The sequence below is a fragment of the Leptosomus discolor genome, chromosome 1 (genome assembly GCF_034619465.1).
Source record: "Leptosomus discolor isolate bLepDis1 chromosome 1, bLepDis1.hap2, whole genome shotgun sequence".
Taxonomy (NCBI): domain Eukaryota; kingdom Metazoa; phylum Chordata; class Aves; order Leptosomiformes; family Leptosomidae; genus Leptosomus; species Leptosomus discolor.
Window position 1 is genome coordinate 174,545,582 of NC_141391.1, and position 20,876 is coordinate 174,566,457.

Sequence of the window (20,876 nt, forward strand, 5' to 3'; positions counted from 1 at the left end):
AAAACATCAAACAAATTAAGGTACATATATATGATTTATTTGCAACAGACCTCTTACATTAAATGTTACTGATTATCAAAAGAAAATACCTTTAATTCTAGACCAATTAATACCTATCAATACTCTATTAAACTGACATATGCTATCAAAACCCAACAAAAATCAACAAGGCTTGAACTTGTACGCAACTAGAATTCATTGCCATACCACCGGCACTTACAGTCATTTCTAGATAGGATTGGTGAAGGTAATTGTGAGTAAGCGTAGCAACTCTACTTTCAAAGGTAAATTCCTTTTCTATACTTCCTACTGTGAAAACATTAAAATCTGCAAACTCATTGCAACACAGCGCTAATATCACCGTATCTCAAAGAACTGAGAAAATTAATACTTACCTTTGCTGCTTGTGCAACTCTCAAGCACAGTGTTGACAAAAAGGCCAAAGGCAATTAAAACAGAATTTCATGAGTAATTTTACAGTCAGTGTAAGTGTGGATAGTAGGCAATAAGTAGTTAAACATAATGGACAAGTAGTATTATTCATTACTGATATTTTATAATTATTAATGATGTTGAAAAAGGCAATTTGCCTGCTAAAGGAAAAAAGGCACCATCTAAAGATCATAATTAGTAATTTTGTAATAGAAGACTCCAAGTGCCTGTATACAAGCTATACAACTTTGGTACTTGGCTGTAGGAGGGAGACAGTGAAGAGATCTGCATGTACTTAAGTCATTTTTATTGAAACCTATCATAGGTAGACTGTACTTAAAGCAGAAAATATGTAGCATGCTGCAGACAGGAACCACGTCTTCCATACAAACCCAGTAATCTCTTGTCTGCACTTAACGTCCCCATCTAGAGAGTTTAGTATCACTGAAGACAATAACCCAATACAATACACGGGTATCAATGATTATCCTTATGCCCTTTCCCTCGTCCTTCTGACAGCCAGAGAACATTTGGACTACCTAATAAAACACTGTCTCTACCTGCAACTATTTGGAAAACTAGGGAACATCATAAGCAGGTTTACATTGCCCTTAAGATTGTTGTGGAAACTCTGAAACACCCAAGCAATCACTCTATCTAAAAAGGGCAGGGGTTGAGAGTGAGTAGTGACATTTCAATAAACTGTTACAAGCCATGAAACCTTCCACTTTGTTACAGTGTGTTGTCATTTACGGTTCACATTAAGACAGCGTATTTTATCCCTCAAGATTTTACAGTTGTTATTTTCCTACCAGCATGCTATTTCACCACTTTTCTTCAAGTTTAAGATTGCTCCATCACTTTAATATATTTGACACTTCAGTAATAAAATCACTTGAGACCAAGTGATACAATAAGAAACTCAAGCAGGCTTTCAGCTTTGAAGATCTAGGCTTAGATTACACTTCTATCAAATGCAAGCCCCCAGTGATCACAGCTTTATTTTTACCCAGCCATCAAACAAATACTACATCTGTATTAGCAGTTCAGGTTGGAGAAGTACTGCAGTTCTGAAGTAAATCACCTGGCTGTCCCTAGTAGTTACAAAAAGCAGTTTTGGTCCAAGCCAAAAGAATTCTTCTTAAAGGTACAGAAAACAGAAATTCCACTCAAAATGCTCAAAAGAGGAATTTCAAACCTTCCTGGGTCGAACAATGACTGGGTCTCACCAGTGTGGAGTCCTTCAATGTAAGCTAAACACAAAAGGATTCTTCAAACACTGAGAGCTCCTGAAACATCCTGAAGTGCATCTCATGGTGTAAAAAGAGCCATGTCACATACACATTCCTCTAAACCAAAGGCAGCAAGTCACCTTATGCTCTTCAGCTTCTCCACTGTGTCATTTTTCCAAGACTACTAAAGTACTCCTTCCTACTCCCCCATCCCTTGATCAGCTTCTTCACTCTTCTATTACTCTTCTTAGCTACTGTTTCCTCCTTTTCATACTGCTGTAAAAGCTTCTCCAGCATATGCGCGACTCCATTGCTAATGTCAAGCCTGCTGCAGAGTGGGAGAGGACTGAAAAGCAGTGCTGCATTCATTTCAAATAGATGAAGACCATGTTCTCAATGAGGTGGGAAAACCATGCTTCAGAGGTGGCACGGTGCATGTGCCCCTACCACAGAGATCTTGAACAGGTCGTCAGGGGAGGGGAGAGCACTCCACCAATCCCACTGCTCATCCACAGACACCCAAGGACATCCACGCCCTTAATCCCAGGATCAGTAGTCCTGGGACACAGTCTAGGGAAAAGCATGGCAATGACGGCACACGTCTACATGCCTGCTACATGCCTGCAACCCCCAGAGAACCCCTGCGAAACAACAAGCAGGAGTATCCCCTTGGAGGCAATGGGAACTGCAATATCAGTGGTCCAGATGTCTGCCTGAGTAAGCGTGCGTGTTCCCTTCCTGTACTTGTTTTGAACGTGAGACTGTGTATAGGAGGCTTCTGGTAGAATTAGGGCACTGTTGCAAAGCTGTGGAAAGGCAATATGAGTCTCTGGATTGACTGTGAGAGATGCTATGCCTTGAGAGACAATTCCCCAGGGACCGAGAGCAACAAGATCCATCAGACACCACCTGTCCTGTCCCAGCTCTGACCATGTGCCAGGCACAGCCCTGTAAACCACATAAGTCACGGTGGACATGGCATACCTCCTTAACAATAAGCCCTCCTAGGCTTCTGCACAGAAACCCAGCCACAATATCTCAAATGCAGTGTATAAATGACCTGCTCAGTGGTGGTAGTGGTGCTGGTACACTCTTCCACAAATAACAAGAAAAAATCCTTTCTCATACAGCCAGACAGCTGCTGGGATTGCAGTTAGTTGCAGTAATTTCTTCTTCCTTCTTTCAGATGACAAGAAGTTCCTTGGATTGAGAGGAAACTGGGGATTTTTGGGAAGGGCCATTTTCCTTCCTAGTTTCGGAGATCGGCTGTGCACCGTGTGTCTCCAAGGAGGGACTGGGATGAGATGGGGATTCTGTAACACCTATCAGAGTGGCATGCACTGATCAGAAGTGATGCCATGGCGTTCAGTCTGCAGAAGAGATAGGTTCCGGACAACCATTTGCCTCAGAAGGAATTTCTGGTACTTGTGAAGGATAGCCCATAGTGTTCTGCACCACTCCAACAGCATCTATGTTTCCTATTACTTGGACAACATCCACTTGGAGTGGGGAGAGAAATCAAGCAGCAGTGAGACAGATGAAAGCTGAGCATGGCACTTCCTAAAGGAATCCACAAGTCAAGGAAGCAAAGATTTGTGGGATAGATATAATCAGATGGCTTTGAAGTGAATTATGGGACATTCGGTTCAAAGGATGAAATTAAACCTAGTCCAAAGTAAACCTCACAAACCACATACAGTAGAAATGTCAGGAGCCTCAGCAGTTAATTCAGCACGACTTTGCTTCATTCATCTGCCCAAGCTGCACCAAATTATGCATTACTGTAGGCATCGCAGACATTGTCATGCTGTAGTATAACTGTCTTCAGTCAGGGGAGATTAAGTTCCAGCTGCTTCTTCAGACTTCTACAGTGTCATTTGGAAGTCTTTTGTGTGGAATGTGAAAAACCCAAGACACCACTTTTTGTAAATGACTGATTAGTCTCATCCTTTAAAGAATACCAATATTGACATTTTTGAAGAGCTACCCCAGTAACATCGCAGTTAAATCTTTCTAGGAGATGCACTGAAGAATGTCATTTGAGATTTAAACAAGATAAGGAAAACCAGCATTAAAGAAGTCTAATCCATAGTTTTATCAAAATAATATTGCTTTAGCAAAGAGGATAAAAGTTGGGTTGTCAGTCTCAGCAGGTTTTTCTGTCTGTATTCTAGTTTTGATTCTAAATCAACTCTGAGAAAACATATCTTGAAATGAAAGTCATTATTTCTAGCTAAGAAGAAATTGGTCATTTTTCAAAGCAGAAGGAAAAGAAGATGGAGTAAAGCATGAAGAATGAGAAAGACTACTAGAAACAGAACAATCTGGGTGATTTCTCAGCCTTACACAGGAGATATCAGCAGATCAAGACACATACATAAATCCAAACTGACAATGGCTAATACAGCTATTTTGGAAGAAGATGCTTTTAGGGTGGGTAATAATGGAAAAAACCTTCCTAGAAATTACATCCTAGTCCATTGTTGATAACCTGAAGCCCTTCTTTCTCATCCACGTTTTTGTGACATTCAATGCAGTCAAGAGGCTTGGGGCAGGGGTTTGGTTTTACTAATCCCGTCACGTTACTGCATTGAGGGATTATTTATTACAGCACCGAATTCAATATGTTAACTGTGAATTGTTATTGAAAAGAATCATAGACAGAAAACATACTGCTTTTGAGTACGTGACCTGTCAAGCGTCAACAACTGCAAATAATATGACTCAAATTCCTGAAATTTCTTTTTAGCAAGTGAGGCACACTAAAGAATAGACCTAATGATGTAAATAGAACGTTTTTTTCACCTACCTAACAACCTTTGCCTTAATTTGAAACTGGTAGTGTTTTCCAACACAATCAGAAAATTTGTTTTTAAATGAACAGAAGTCATCATTCTTATTTCTTCCAGGTATCTTTATATTCCCCTAATACTATACAGATTCAGTAAGATTTCTAACAGAATTTGTATCTCCCTTATCTTTTCCTGCCATCTCACTACTGGAATTAGAGAATATCCCAAGCCATACTCAAAACTTTCACCTACATCCCCATTTCACTGGCTTCAGTCCAACATTGTAATCCTCATCGAAAGGCCTGTAACAGGCATCAGTAAAGAAAAAAGTACAATCAGTACATCCTAGAAGATTGTTATGTCTTAAATTTGGCAAATTCCTCCTCTTTACATTTGGAAGATTTCATCTGTAACAACATATATTCCACACACTTAAAATGCAACTGTATGCACTACGTACAACTTCACTTTAACTAACTGTAATCCTCAAGAGTTTCGAAGTGTGCAGACAGTATAGTTGTACAGAATATCAACCCAAACTGATCTTGCCATTATTTACATCAATAAAGAATTGCTGAACTTGTCCTGCAATCTTTCTATTCCAGTTCTGCAAAAAAAAAAAGTTTCCCACAGGTGGGGCACTAAACATCCACACGCCTCAAACATTTCTCTAAATTATTTATAATTCAGTGGTGCTTAACTTCAAAACTGCAGCATCACTGTAGCTCTTGGATCTGAACAGCAGTGCAACATGTAAAAAGTATAGGACAATTTGAAAACAGGCTTCCTGAACAGATAGCTCAAGCTATCCCACCCTCCCTAAGGAGCCTTATTATGTCCAGCCAAGCACCTATGTCATCCTTACCGTGAATTTGATCCTGGAACAAATGATCCAGCCTGCTACAAAACTCTGCATCATCCTGTGACCCACAGTCATCCTACATCACTTCTGGTGAAGTCATCTATAAACTCCACTTTTATTCCTAAAAGCCAGAAACAATTACACCACTTCAAGTGCTGATCTCTTGGAGAGACATTTTGAACAGGCACCCTCTCTGAAAAGACACCCTCATTACACTTTCAGCTTACTGGCCAGACAGACTACTAAACATTTCTTGGATGTGAACAGTCCAGAAAACAGTCTGAATACAGATAGACACCGTCAGACTATTTTAAATTGGGAAAGGAACTCAGGAAAGGAAGCAAAAGGCTTCTTTCCCTGCCAAGAGGTTCATCAACTGTGGTCACATGTCTGATCTGCTCTCGTACGGATCTATAATGAAACATTCAGAGCACTGACAGTCTATTTCAAAATGACAAGACATAGTACTTAAAGCTTACACTGAGCAGACTGAGAACACACTGACAAGCAGTGACTGAGGGCTATGAGCCAAACGTTATCACCCACGCTCCACAGTGGTTTTGGTAGGCCTTTTCTCAAAGTCTCTGCTAGCGCCGACAAGATCCATGACACAAAATACACCCACCCACGTCTCTCCCATTTTCAGATCTCTTTCCGAACACCTGTGTTATCAGGTGTCCAGTAGTTACCAGGTAAACCAAGTTAAATTTATTCCACAAGAGTGAACTAGAAAGTTTTGGCAGACAAGATATAAATCTCAAATCCTGCCTTTCATTTATATTTCCTTTTGATTAAGGAGAAAAGCAAACTGTAGGGAATTCAAAAACAGTATTTAGATAGGACTCAGCTGCCAGCAAGATTATAATGAACTTCTGAATGAGTTCTGCTACATACCCCAAGAAAACTCAAGCCAGTTTTTCCATTCAGTTTCACAATGCTGCTGCAAGAGGAAATGTGGAGGAAAGGATATGTCAACTAGCAAAATTTTCTCATTCTGCACAAATCTGCTGTATACTAAAACATTTAATATGCTTATAGAGAATACAGAGACACAAATTTAGAAGACTTAATACCAACATCAAGCTTAAAAAGCAAAGAAAAGGCTATTTTTCAAGTTCTTTTCAGAGAGAGTCCAGTTAAGGTAATTTAAAATGTTGTATTACTTCACTAAAATAAAACAAGTATGTATTTTATATGTATATGTATATGTATATGTATATGTATATATAAACTGATTTCATATATACATATATATTTTGTGTATATATTATGTATAAATAATATTTATATATGGCACCTGACATAAAAGTTGTATATATAAAATAATATTATTTATATATATTTATATATATATAAAATTAGACAAGGAGCTGGGCCCTTTTAAAGTCTTCTGATCTCTTAAAACACTGAAGCCAGTTGTTCTAGCTCCAGCACACTGTATGACAACTTCCAAGTTCTTTTTTGGACTTGGTAAATCAACAGAAAACTGGTGCGGAGTAAACGTTTTCTATATGTCCCTTAAAAGGCAGAGTGCAGTACAGCTTTATCATTTTTTGTAGCCGTATGATTTCTCTTTTCTTGGAATAAAACCCTCACAAACCGAATTACTGCATTGTGAACCTCATTCCACATAGGTTCACATTTCTGCAGACACTACGTGCCTATCTGAAGACGAGTGAGCGTGTTCCATTCACAGTAATGCATCTTGCACACTGAAATACATTAAGGAAGAATATGAGTCTGACTCTAACATTTCTTTGTACTCCGTGTTTAGTGTAACTGCTACATATAACTGGAAGAAAAAAGCCAGCTAAACAGAGGAGCAGCGTGAGGGCAAACCACCAGCTGACAGCTGTGAGAGTGGAGAACCTTGCACAGGGCAGACTGCAAACACCCCTGGCGGCAACAACCCGCGGTCAGGCACTGAGTAAACCTGAATAGGCTGATGCACAACGGGGTATTCACGACCCCAGGTGGTGGTAAGCGACCTCAGCCAATGGGGAAGTAGAAATCCACAGACTTTCCAGACAGAAACCAGTGCAGGGCCACCAGCACCCCCACTAGAGCCTACAATGGGCAGGTGACACAGCTCTTTTTAGAACTCCTCCCTGTTAAATTTCATTTAGTTTTACACTTAATTACATGCATCAACAGCCAAGGCACACATCTTCATTTCTACTGGAACAGTATTTTTGTTCATCATAGCAACTGTCAAGTGACTTGACTAATACTTCGCTTTACCTTTTAAACATGAAATCAGAACTTGTGGGGGCTGGTGGGGGGGAAGAAATCCAGAAAAAAGTTCAAAATTTAACCAACCAGGAAAAAAAATTATTAAACTGCAGAAGAAAAAAAAGAACTAGAGGAAGATCAAAACCTCTTAGATGCAGTATAACTGAGTACAGGTAGTGAAGCTTATAAATCAATACTGAGCACAGCAAAAAGAACAAACTAGCAAGGTACACCATTTCTAACTCTCTAGTACCTACCTGCTGTGCAATATTTACTGCCCATTTTCAGTAACAAGGTTATTCTCAAACATACCTGTTCAAGAAGTTCCTTATATGTTATTTTCTCTTTGGCATTTGTTACAGGACTGTCATAAATAATGGCAATTTGGTCTCCTCGTCCATTCTCAACATGACGATCTACAGCATTGTAACAGATATTTAGCTCTCCACCTACAAACCTAAAAGAGAAGTTGGAAGCATGTAACAGCCAGCCTTACAAATTAATAAGATTATTTTTTCACATTTTATGTTTTTTTTAAGGAATGACAGCATTCAATTAAAATATAGCTTATAAGACATTATAGTAAGTTCAGGAAGGCATTTTTTATTCTATAACCTCACAATTTACTCAAAAAGCTAAATAAGCCTATTAGTGAAAACAGTGAAAGTAAAGTACTGTACCTTAATTGACTTAACTAGGTATCTGCTAAACTTGGTCTTGATTTAACTTACTTTGCATCAGTCATTCTGATTTTTATAGCTAAGGTTTCACACAAAAGCAAACATTCACATAAAATAACCTGACACGATGAAAATATGTTATTACACTACTTTGTATTGGCATGCATACATATCCTTTTTAAAAAGAACAGGTTCAGAACTCAAAATATTCATCTCTTGGCAATAACAGTTGAGCATACAAGTATCTGTATCTAAATGAAACTGACTCCACCAGTTATAAAATCTTATAAATCTGTCTGACATTCATAATGCATTTGACATTACTGTGTTTTACATCAGTGACTCAAAATCCCCTGTAAAGTGATGTGAGTCACAGCCTCTTCAACAGCCAGACATTTACAGAAAATCCTCATCTCCTAATTAAAGAAAAACACTTCACAAACTCAGGTTTCACTTTTATTGTCATTTTACACAGAAAAAGAAAATTCAAGTGCAGCATAATCCTCGAGTAAGAAAATACAGAAGGCACCAGACACAAAGACAACTCTACTAACTGAAAGATGACACAGGATCTAAAAATTAAAGTTCACACTAAATAATGCTCTTTGTGATTGTTTTTCTACCTGCACGTATCTCTCTACAGCAAAAAGAAGAGCAACACACAGAAAAAACACAGTAGAGAGTTTTTTCCAAAAAGTTCTATGGGGACGCTCTACTGTGATAATGTATTGTTAGAATACATTATAACGGGACCAGTACTATTCAATATATCCATCAATGACCTGGATGAGGGCATAGAGTGCACTGTCAGCAAGTTTGCTGATGACACAAAACTGGGAGGAGTGGCTGACACACCAGAGGGCTGTGCTGCCACTCAGCGAGACCTGGACAGGCTGGAGAGCTGAGCGGGGAGAAATTTAATGAAATGCAACAAAGGCAAGTGTAGAGTCTTGCATCTGGGAAAGAACAACCCCATGGACCAGTATAGGTTGGGGACTGACCTGTTAGAGAGTAGCATAGGGGAAAGAGACCTGGGGGTCCTGGTGGACAGCAGGATGACCACGAGCCAGCAATGTGCCCTCGTGGCCAAGAAGGCCAATGGCATCCTGGGGTGTATTAGAAGGGCTGCGGTCAGTAGGTCGAGAGAGGTTCTCCTCCCCCTCTACTCTGCCCTGGTGAGACCCCATCTGGCATATTGTGTCCAGTTCTGGGCCCCTCAGTTCAAGGAGGACAGGGAACTGCTTGAAAGAGTCCCGCGCAGAGCCACAGAGATGATCATCTTATGATGAAAGGCTGAGGGAGCTGGGTCTCTTTAGCTTGAAGAAGAGGAGACTGAGGGGTGACCTCATCAGTGTTTATAAATACGTAAAGGGCGAGTGTCAGGAGGATGGAGCCAGGTTCTTCTCAGTGATGTCCAATGACAGGGCAAGGGGCAACGGCTGCAAGCTGGAGCACAGGAGGTTCCACATTAACATAAGGAAAAACTTTTTTCACTGTGAGGGTGACAGAGCACTGGAACAGGCTGCCCAGAGAGGTTGTGGAGTCTCCTTCTCTGGAGACATTCAAAACCCGCCTGGATGTGTTCCTGTGTGATCTACTCTAGGTGGTCTTGCTCTGGCAGGAGGGTTGGACTAGATGATCTTTTGAGGTCCCTTCCAACCCCGAACATTCTGTGATTCTGTGAGTCTGTGACTGTTACAGGTATATTTAGAAATAAAAACAGATGGCCTAAAGCAACCCACTACTAGTTCAAAAAGTCTTTCCCTCTTCACCTTTCCTGTCTGGTAAAGGACTGCTCTAAATTAAGATATTTTATATATTATTCATATATCTATATGCACAGATGCCATGGGATAGTCTTTATTGTCAAAGAATGGCAATTATTAAACTAAAACCGTTTAGGATGAAGCAATCTTCTATTGCGACTCCTTTACAACGCCATTAATAACGAGAAAGTAAGGGACTAGGAAAGTAACAAAACCACTGTGTACTACAAACCCCTTCCCATAAAAGAAGAACTGTATAAACAATAAAGGATCGGGAATTGTTTCATGTAATATAGAGAAACTGTAAAATTGATTTTTATATCAAATCACTATAGGATTATATGAACAACGGAGTGCAGTACCTGCGCTACTATGCCTAACCACTTAAGAATGGTCCAAACATGAGCAAGCACCAGAGCTGGATTCTTCTAAAGATACATGGCAACATCAACACTGCCACATAAATTTTTAACAATCGCTTGCGAACAAGCGTATGAAAAAGATGTGACCGCAGGTGGAAACAAAATAGACCTTTGCTATCCTGTTCAGGAGGGAGGCTCTTAGGGGATCAGAGAAGCAGAGACGCACCCACCATGACCACAACTGTAAAACTTTCACTTCTCTACAGTCACCCAAGGAAATGCTCAAATACCTCGTTCTGGCTGACAAATAAAAGCTGCTTGGCAGTGAAAACCTGCCCTGTGCTGTTGCAAACGCCTGTTGATCCAGTGATCCCCAAGGAGATGAATACCCGTGAGGAACTTTGATTTGCTTGAATAAGGTTTGGTTGGAAAGAAACAGCAGCATGAAACCAGGACCCAGCCTTGGAATAAGGACGTCAATGAGATGCTCCTATTTAAAACAGAGGTCTAGAATCAAAAAGAAAATATTCCAATAGACTGAAGAAAGATCAGAGGTGGATCTGCAGGATGTTTGTAAGAGCTGCCAGTAAATCTTGCCAGAATATGCAGGACTGTAAAATGCTAACTTGTTGCTAACCAGACAATTACCTCAATGCAGCTTACCAGCTGAATCCAAGGCTGAAGAACCTTACTTTAGGCTGTGTTCCCGATGCTGACAAATTAGTAACGTTCAACAAATGGAGCAGAGGAAGAGTAAAACAAACAAAAAGGGCAAACAGTAACAACTCCAATACATAAAAGAAACAGCGTTTGGTTCACTAGCAGTTTCTCTGAAGAGCTTATCTACCATCCACTGGTACTATGGTGGAAAAAAACCCCCAGGGTTCTTCCTGTCAAAAATCACATCAGAATCTAAACCTGGCTATAATATCAAAACAGCTTGCTTCACAGCAACATTTTAAACCAATATTCTGACAATATCTACCTATCCTTTCGATAAGTCTTTTTAGAATTCTTTATGTCCATGAAAGCAGTAGCTTTTGATAATCCACATTATGCATATCTTAGATTTCATAAATTATCTTTTTAATAATTTGGGTGTGGTTACCCACATTGGGACCCCCTTGAGCCTCTTTAAAGCCACCGACAGCAGTCACCTAGGACCTACTGCCTCTTCCTCACTGCGGCTCAGCACCTCCCGTCTCACCCTGGCTCTGAGGTCTCACGAGGAAATCTCAAGCACATGTACTTACCTCTTTAATCAAGACTTTTAAAAGACTACTTTATTAACTTTTTAGGGGTAGGAGTAGAAGAGGGCACTAAAGCACTAATCTTCTGTTCATGTTTTACTCTTGGCAAGTCAGTTAGTTAGGTCTTCCACAGTGGAACTCCCAATATATACAGCTTAACATCTGCCATCTAGGACCTGGAAATCTTTTTAACTGCATTCAGTACTTTTTTGGCTATGGCAACAGCCTACTTACTAGTAATTAAATAAGTCTAGTAGTGAAGAAGGCAACTCATAATTATGTCTTAATTCACTCAAATACTCAGAAGTTACACTTTAATTTCCAACACTGCCTGTTATCTTAAGAATCAAAGTAGCTGTATTCAGAGACAATTTTTAGTCTTCACTCAACAGCTCAGAAGCAAAGATAATTAAGAATAAAAAAAGAAAGAAAGTAAAGGCTCTGAATAAAGCTAGGTATAGATGCAAAAGAAAAAAATACATTAAAATTATTTTTCACCATAACTGTTAAAGTAAACTGCTAAATTGCTTTTATGCCATTCAGGGTACATGTACTTCTCCAAGCTGGGTTTCCAGGAATCAACAGGATTCTTTGTTTTTTTAATTTTTCTAGACGAAGTGAGACCAGAACCTGAATAAAGTGTTAGACAAAACCATGACAATATTAGATATTTTGAAATAATACTATGTTAATTGATCCAGCCACATTTTTAAAAAGTGTAAGCAACATTTGAACAGCAATCTGTGCAACATTCCTAAAGTTCGAAGGTGATTTTATATCGCGCTTATGTCTTCAAATGAAAGAAAAAACATAACTTGCAGAATTGCACTCTGCCTGCATGCGTTAGAAAAAACTTTCTATCATTCCTAAAGAAATACTTGCTTAACCTTTCTAACTAGGATTCCAAAATAATCTGCTCAAGTGTTTCACTACCTTTAGTATTAAAAAGATTTTTCTTTCCAGTGTGTAAAATCTACCTTGTTGCAATTTAAGACTTCCAGTTTTGACCTCTTCAAAGCCAACTCAGAGAACAGTTTTTCCTTCAACTTTGTAGCCAAATTCTCCGTAGCCAAATTTTACGTGTTTTAAAACTTACATCTCCTTTTTGGCTTCTACAACAAACAATTCCAACTCCTTTATCCTTTTCTTGACCAGTCATGCTTTTTTGCTCTTCTCATCATTTTTGCACTGTACCAGCCACTGATACAGATCAGAACAGCAATGGTACCTGGGATTACTGCTTCACTAAAACAGCCAGGGGATGGTGACACTGATCACACACCTTCTGGAAATCACTTTGCAACCACAGACATAACACTGGTGTTTCCAATGGAACAGACTAAAGAAAACACCCTAGGGAACGCTGCACGTTTCTTTCTTTTCATGCTCTTACTGCTTTCAGAGAGGATGAATTGGCATTTGCCTTATAGCTACATTTAAAATATATTAACCGCCTCCTTCAACTTCTTCAACTTAAGTAAATGAGACCAGAAAATATATTAAAAGTAACTGTTTCTGTAAATCAGTGTACCAAAGATGATGCTCATCCTGCGTTGACTTTTTTATACTACACCAGCTTCTCCTTGAGAAAAGACCAAAGAGCATGATGTAAACTTGCCAAAAAACAGGGGATGGTGGTCAACACAGAATTTTGACAGGCAAATCTCCTTTGAGAAAGTACTGAAAATCCTATCCGGTAATTTATAAGAAGGGTATCACACTCTGTCTTAGGGCAGGTTGCCATTCACCACATGGAGATATATAGATAGATATAGATATATGTACAATACCAATGCTTTTGCCAAACACTACCTTATCCACATCCTTTAAATTATGAGCCATTTGGATAGTTTCTGAGACAAAACAACTCTGAAAGCCGCCGTTTCTGCGTTTTCATACACGTATCTCCCCTGGCCCCTGATGCCCGGCTTCCCGTGCTCACCGCAGCCTGCTCCCAAGTCAGGCCCAAAGTGGGGCGGACAGGGCAGCATCGGGCGCACACACCGGTGTCACCCAGGCACGCGGGGACATCGCACCACACCCACACGCCTGTATGTCACTCCTGTCACAGCGCACGCGAACCTCCCTCTCACCCCAACACGGTGCTTTTAATCATTAGCTTAACCAAGTGTAATCATTAAACTCCTCTACGCTCTGCAGCCATTCCCCTTCCTCACCCACGGCACACTGACCACCCCGTGTCCGTGCTGGGGCAGTTTTGTGTCAACCACACGACCCCCGCACCCAGCACACACCCAGACCTCCCCGTCACCGCTGAGCTGTGCCCTCCCGCGCCCCCTGGGGCCCGCCCCGGCCCCTCCACCGCACCGGGGGGGCACCGGCAGACTCACCAGGAAGCGCTCTCGGGGCGGCCCCTCTCCAGGGCCCGGTCCCAGGGCTTGTACCACTGGATCTGCTCGGCGGCTGCTCCCCAGACCTTCTCGGGCTTTGCCACAGAGGACCTGAAAACTTCCTCGTACTCTCCCAGCGCCCGGGAGGAGGCGGCGCGGCCGCCGGGCAGTGGGCGGCGGGCAGCGGCGGCGGCCCAGCCCGGGAGCGAGCCCCCGGCGCAGGGCCGCCCCGGCCGCCGCCAGGCACCGCCACCGCCCCGGCCCGCCGCCGCCCCAACAAGTTTTGGCAGCGCCGGCAGCTTGGCCAGGAAACCCATTCTCCGCGGCCTGCGAGGCAGAGGAGCCGCACAGGCTTCGCTAAGGCTCCAGAAAGCCCTCGGACGGCACCAGACAGAGCGGCGGCTCCGCGGGGCCAGCGGGGCACGGCGGGGCCGCCCCCGCGGTGGGCCGAGCCGCCCCCGCCCCGCGCTCCGGCGCTGCCCCCGCACGCCGGCTCGTCTCGGCCAGGGGGCGCGGAAGCGACGCGGCGAGCGTCGCCTCGGCCGGGGCTGAGACCGGGACCGGGGCCGAGCTGGGCGGACGGTCGAGGGCCGCTGCTGGCCCCGTGGAGCCGCGGGAGGGTCGGGGTAGGCGCCATCTCGGGGTGCTCGGCCGCGGCCGACGGCGGAGAGAGACTGAAAAAGGGAAGAATGAAAGCCTGAAATTATTTTTTACTTAATGATTTACATGACGTGTAGCCATAATACTCCTCAAGTGTTTCTTCTGAAAGACATTCTTGCTTTGAGAAACCTTCCCTGTGAGAGAATGAGGCATGCAGTTTATACCAGGAGAAAAAGTTTGTTCCATTTTCCAGAAGACTTCCATCATCTGTAGTGGAGCTTTTGTTTTGCATATCTTGGCATATATTTAGAAACCCTTCCTGAGTTTCGGTGGTAATGCTTCAGAGTGTTATAATGCACAAGTCAGCTAAGACATACACCAGCTTTAAAAACGTTATTTTGTCCCTTGTGAAACTATTTTAGTGCTATAATGGGTCTATCCATTACAGGTCGCTCAGGAAATTCTTCCTGCAATCACCTTGTAAAGATGTCGTATGGCTAAGGGGAACTCTATGGTTTATATTCGTGGTTAACCTGGGCATCTGTTACCTGACTGTTGTTGAATTAGTGTGGTAGGAACATAGCAATATATCACATTACACGTAAGAGAATAAGGGGATGAGAACAACTGCGCTGTTTACCCACTACAGTAGGTTTAATGCATGCAATCTTATCCTGACCCAAAAAAAAAAAAAAAAAAAAAAAGAGGGATGGAGAATTTGGCCTACACAGTTCAAGTTCATCAGAACTTTTAGGTCACCTTCAAAATCACTAGTAGTCTTTCAGCATAAAGACTGGTTGCTCCTTCTGTTTCTGAGGCAAATATAATTAGCTGACAGCTTCCCATGGCTTGCAGAGGCTGTTAGCATTGCCCAACACTGTATGAACTACCTGCCCTGCGCTGCACTGCAGTTCACCTCTCTCTCCTCCCCATCAGTGCCACAATAACATACAGCCCTCAGCAGCATAATGCAATTTCCAAAATGTCTGAGTTAAGAATCAGAGACTTATTTCTAAAAAGAAGTTAATACCACCAAAACCTAAACCACCTGTAGGACTACATGGACATGTTACGAAAACTTCCCTACTGCAAGGTAAAGGCTACAGCATGCCAACAAAGCAAGAAAAAAAAAATACATCATTCAAAAAAAATAAGAAGATAAAAGAAAAAATTCATGTTCCTAAATGTAATCATTTTATGATTACATTTGAGAACATTGCTTTCTCACACGATTTCATCACTGTGATGGGACGATTGCTGTCAATAGACTCCACTAGACAAAGTTTTAAAAATAAATAAAAATAGGGAAGCTTGCAGAGACTGTAAACACTGTGACACCATGACAACCCAGAACTCAAATGCCGTTGCTGGATGTCTGGTAGTATTGCATGCATTGTACAAGTGTGCCTGAAGAGCACAACTTCCCAGTCAGATCACGCATAGTTGATCTTACCATTTTAAAAACATTCCCGGAATTATATATTTCGTTTCCTACCTTTATGACGGCTAGGCTAATTTTGACTTAAAAGAACCATTCTGATTGAAAATTCTTATGGAAACATGATTAATATTTTTGGTGCCTGCTCAGAAGTTAGCACACGCAGCCTTAGACCTGAGGGTGTTCACAAGCCCACTATATGGCTGAATGCAGTACCATGACTGTCTACCTGAGGTGTGCAACTGGTGGACTTAATGAGAGGTATCAGTTGCCTCAGCCTAATTTGTGAATACCACTCCGCCAAATCAAATTGTTAGAGGTACATTATGTCCAGTCCTGAGGAGTAACCCTCTGTATTAATTGCCTTACAAGCTACCTTCTTTGGATCACCAACACTTTGATGCCCATCTAGTTAGGAAGGGACCTATAGCAATTGAATGCAGCCAGCCTCTGAGTGGTGATATCCATCTGTTTCTGAGCTGGAACAACATCTCCTTTTTCCCTACTAGGGAGAAAACTGTCAAGGCCAGGCTAGCTAAAATACTTAAGTATATGTATTTGTTGTGGGCACTAACACTGAAAAAGTTATCCTGAGATTTAAACGCCTAATGAGTTGTGTCTGGTGATGCCTAATATTTCTTGTGGTGTTGAAAAGCAATACTAATAGTTTTTTCCACTCTGTCCATAGTGTGTGTTTGATGTGAAGGTATGAGCATTTGGCAACGGAATTCGCATTGCAGCAGTAAACACTCTAGTATTCATTTTGAATATACGTCCTACTAGAAATGATACACCAGAGGTGTAGGGGATACAAATTAACTTAATTGGAGCATGAAGTGCATTAAATTCCTATTTTAGCTAATATCCTAATATCTGTTTCCTGAAGGAATGTTTCTAATGAGTAGCTGTGGAACATACTTCGTTAATTAAACTCATCATAGCCCATTCTGATAGCTAAAAGGGTAAAGAAGGGATTGCTCGTCCTCCCAATTGCATGTTAGTAATTTAAGTTTCATTTAAAAATGCCATTATAGCAGATTTCTGAACTGATGTCTTTTCCCTCTAAGGATTTTTTTTTTTTTCCCCAAACTTAATGCTCCTGAAATTCACACTGAACAAAGGTTTTTGAAGTAATGTCAAGTGATGTGTGTAGCAATTACCTTTGTAGCTGTAGAATTCATGGAAAAACATATGTATGTTTCTAGGTATAAGTGTAGCAAAGAACAAGCTGTGAAATACGGCCTGGGTACTTCTGGAATTGCAAAATAATTTGTCTGAAGCCTTTCTTTTGTTTAAAAAGGCTTTTTTTTTCCCACAGCTGTATCCTTTAGTGTAAGGCATACATATTCAAAGATATATGTATGTTGAAAAAAGATTAGCAGAAAAGTATTACAAATATTATTTCCTGTATACAAAATGCTCTGACTGTCCTAGTGTACAAGACTTACAAACTTTGGTGATTCAAATTTCAACTAGAGTCCTTTTATAAGCACGAAGTAAAACTGTAGTTAAAGAATTAGTACATATGTTAAATCACTTTGCTATGGCTCTATTCTGCTTTTTATCCATTGTCCAACTCTTAGACTGTATCTATCCCAAAGAACTGACAGTCTTGTACAAATAAGTTTCACAGCCCTGTATACCATTGATGTCTAAAAAAAGGAGCAGTCGCAGTTTTCTACAATATGCAGTAGTGTGCAGAGTTAAGATCAAGACAAAATAAACTTTTCTGTTTTCCTGAAAGGTGATGGAAGTAGTAGTAGTAACTGGCACCTTCTAAGGTACCTAAATAGGTATAATTATTCTTCCAGTTTAATATTCAGTCTTAGAATATTAAACATATCACAGCTTTACTTGAAATCCACTAAAAATCATGTACAGAATTCAAAGTAATTAAATTATTACTTGAAAAAATACATATTTTGATAGAACTTTTCAAGTAGATATTTTTACTATTTTTAGTGAATATAAAAGATGGCATAGTTTGTTCTGCAATAGTAAGATCTGGTCATAGGGAAAACCAAATCAAAACAAAACGAGCAAACAAAACCAAACCAAACAAAAAAAAACCCCACAGAAATAGCTGTACTCACCACTCTTCTTTGTTTGACTGCTGCCTTCCAGCCTAAAATGCCTTCATGTCAGAGGTCTTAGGTATACTTAGTTTTTGCAGCACTCGGTGATGCAGCGCTGAAATCAATATGTCCGTGGTAGATCATCCGTCTGCCCACTGAAGTGCTGGGAATTCATGATCTTCTTTATTTCTGCCTTCTGGAAATGAGTGTGTAGTGTGCTGGGAGAGAAACGGTAAGAACTTATGAAATTGCTAACATATCTCTGCAGGCAGAAGCCACTTTTTACAGAGTTCTGGAACGTGCTGAAATGAAAGTCTGACTCAGTCCAGGTGACAATAAGTTAGAGATCCTCTGGGATGAAAATGGGATTTTAGTATCAATGATTAGTGATGTTATCATTTGATTCCTCCCCGAGGAGGTCTTACAGTTAAGGACACCCTGTATTTCATCTGTATTTTTCCAAATCTAAGTTCTGTTTCAGAAAGCTTTTCAGGCATATGCTTAGTTATATTCATGTAAGTAGTCTTACTCACATGAGACCCTGCTAAATCTGAGTCAAATGTTCAGACAGCTTTCATAAAACTCTGCTGGGCAATGAATTTTCATACTTTTAGGTTCTAAGAATACTTTGAAAATGTGAGAAACAAAGCCAGATAGATAATGGGGATTTCTTAATTAAAAAAAGCAAAAACAAAAACAAAACATGGAAACAAACAACACACCACCTAACAATTCAAGCACATGAAAGCAAAATAGTTTCATGCAAAGCAAAATTTATGATCTGCCCTTCAGTATTTAGGCATGCTTGAGGAAAATAGTCCATGGTAAATTCCATGGAGGATAAGTAGAATTTTAGCTTCTACTTTGCATTTCTGTTGTTGTGGATTTAACTTACAAACTTGATGATGTAATGTTATAAAAACTGTCATTGAACTTTGATTTTTAGGTAATCCATGTCCCTGAGCTGCCCAGCTTCCAGAAATTGCAGATTATCGATTATTTGCCTCTACAAGAGTAAAATCTGCTGTTTTACCCAAAGCAGTTCCTGTTTCTTTGATATGCTTCTACCACTATTTTCCAGATCACTGCATCATAACCATCACAGGCACAAGTACTGTTATAACAAAACCTTCAACATTCAATATATATTCTTTGAAGGGGACAAAAGGACTTCAGACACTGGCATTCTTATTGATGTTCCTTTTGAACTTGATAACAAAAATAACCATGGATTTCGCAACTAGTTTTTTACGCAGAAAGTTGTCTTTTTCACTGAACTATGAAAGAGTACATTAGCCCTCAATCTAAGTGTTAATGTTGCTATTGGCATAAAAATAAAATAATTTTAAAATTACCTGTTTTATCAATATTTCTTATCAGCAACACTTTCTCAATTGAGAACACAGCCCAAGAAGTATGAAGGAGTTAGCCACTACTGAAGGAACTCTGTGCTAAAAATTGCAATGACTCCAAGTCCTGTTTTCAACCTTCCTTGCCTAAGATAATACAGGAAAGCCAATTTTTCCCAGAATATCCAGACTTGCCTGGGTCTAACATACAGAGATTCTGTCTCCTCTCTTGGAGGGGCTGGGGAGGGGGATATGGCTTGAGATAGAAAGAAAAAGAAAAAGACATATGCTTGAGATTTTCAAAACAATACCTAAAGTCTAGTACTGAGCTGCTTTTGCACTTCAAGCTCCATGTTTCACACGAGAGCTTTGGGTGCATAAGGACTACACAACTTGCATTTTTGGCTGGCCTAAAGACTCTTAGGACACTCCTAGGAGCACAAAGTTAGTTGGCACAGCTTTAGTTGCCTGTCACATCCCTCTGCAAGAAGCTCTCAGTCTTATTGCAAGGCAAGGGCAGCAAACTTGCCTAGGAGCCTGGCCCATATCAGATTATGGCTCAGCATATTAACATATACTGACGGGCCTCTTGTTGTATAACTGACATTGGCTTAGACTGCTCCATTTCTGGTTATCTCCCAAAGTTTCATTCTTGCAATCCCATTCTCAGTAGTTGCTGGATTTTGTCCTTGTGACATATTTCATGATCCTTATTCCACTACATAACTATGCATGACAAGAAAAGCTAATGTTCAGACACAGTGGCAATGTGCTGATTTAGTTCATCTGCAGAATTATCATGCAGGCAAACCAGAAATTAACGCCTAAATTGACTAAGTACAAAGTCAATAGCATATTTCATTACAATTGTCATTTATTAATGTGCGCTATATTTTTAAGAATGCAAGTTCATCCAGAGCCATGCAACAAATAATTCTGTGAATTTCTTGAATGATCCCAGTTTTGAGCAGCTCATACTGGTGAAGAATGAATGAAATTTCACAGCAGCTTAGGAAAGAAATAGTAACTGTCACTCAGTTTGCCCCAAATAACATCAGTAATAATCTCTGGATATAGCTTTTTCTATAGCTTATCTTGCAAATTAGCATGTCACAGGATTCTAGACGAATCTAAATAAGAAAAATAGGCAGTAATTCAGGCCCAAGAATCATTATATGGAGCAGAAAAACTCTTACTGGTAAGCCAGCAGCAAAACCATATGTCCAAATACATTCAGTTGTACATTCAAGTCCACATTTCCTCATGGCCTACTCTCTTATGGTGCTAAACTCGGCTGACAGACATTTACATTTGCACCCTTGGAATTATGACTCCAGAATTAAATTTCATGGCTATGGGGATTTTAGATTGCAAGGTAAAATTTTAGACTTACTAAATCTAGAGGCCAAAAGTCATTTATTATAAAAGAACAGAGGCTCTATGCCTATCCTCAAG

The 20,876-nt window shown here is 40.5% G+C and overlaps 1 protein-coding gene across 1 annotated transcript in view; it reads right to left on the bottom strand.

Annotated features, from left to right (window-relative positions):
• The window catches only part of ACSS3 (acyl-CoA synthetase short chain family member 3), an 87,918-nt gene extending 73,642 nt beyond the window's left edge, over positions 1 to 14,276 (bottom strand). Inside the window, exons 1-2 of the mRNA XM_086471389.1 lie at positions 13,960 to 14,276; positions 7,863 to 8,007 (exon numbers count right to left, since the gene is read on the bottom strand). Of these exons, the coding sequence (XP_086327515.1) occupies positions 7,863 to 8,007; positions 13,960 to 14,276 (462 nt within the window). The remainder of the gene's footprint in view (positions 1 to 7,862; positions 8,008 to 13,959) is intronic.
• Positions 14,277 to 20,876: the final 6,600 nt, after the last annotated feature.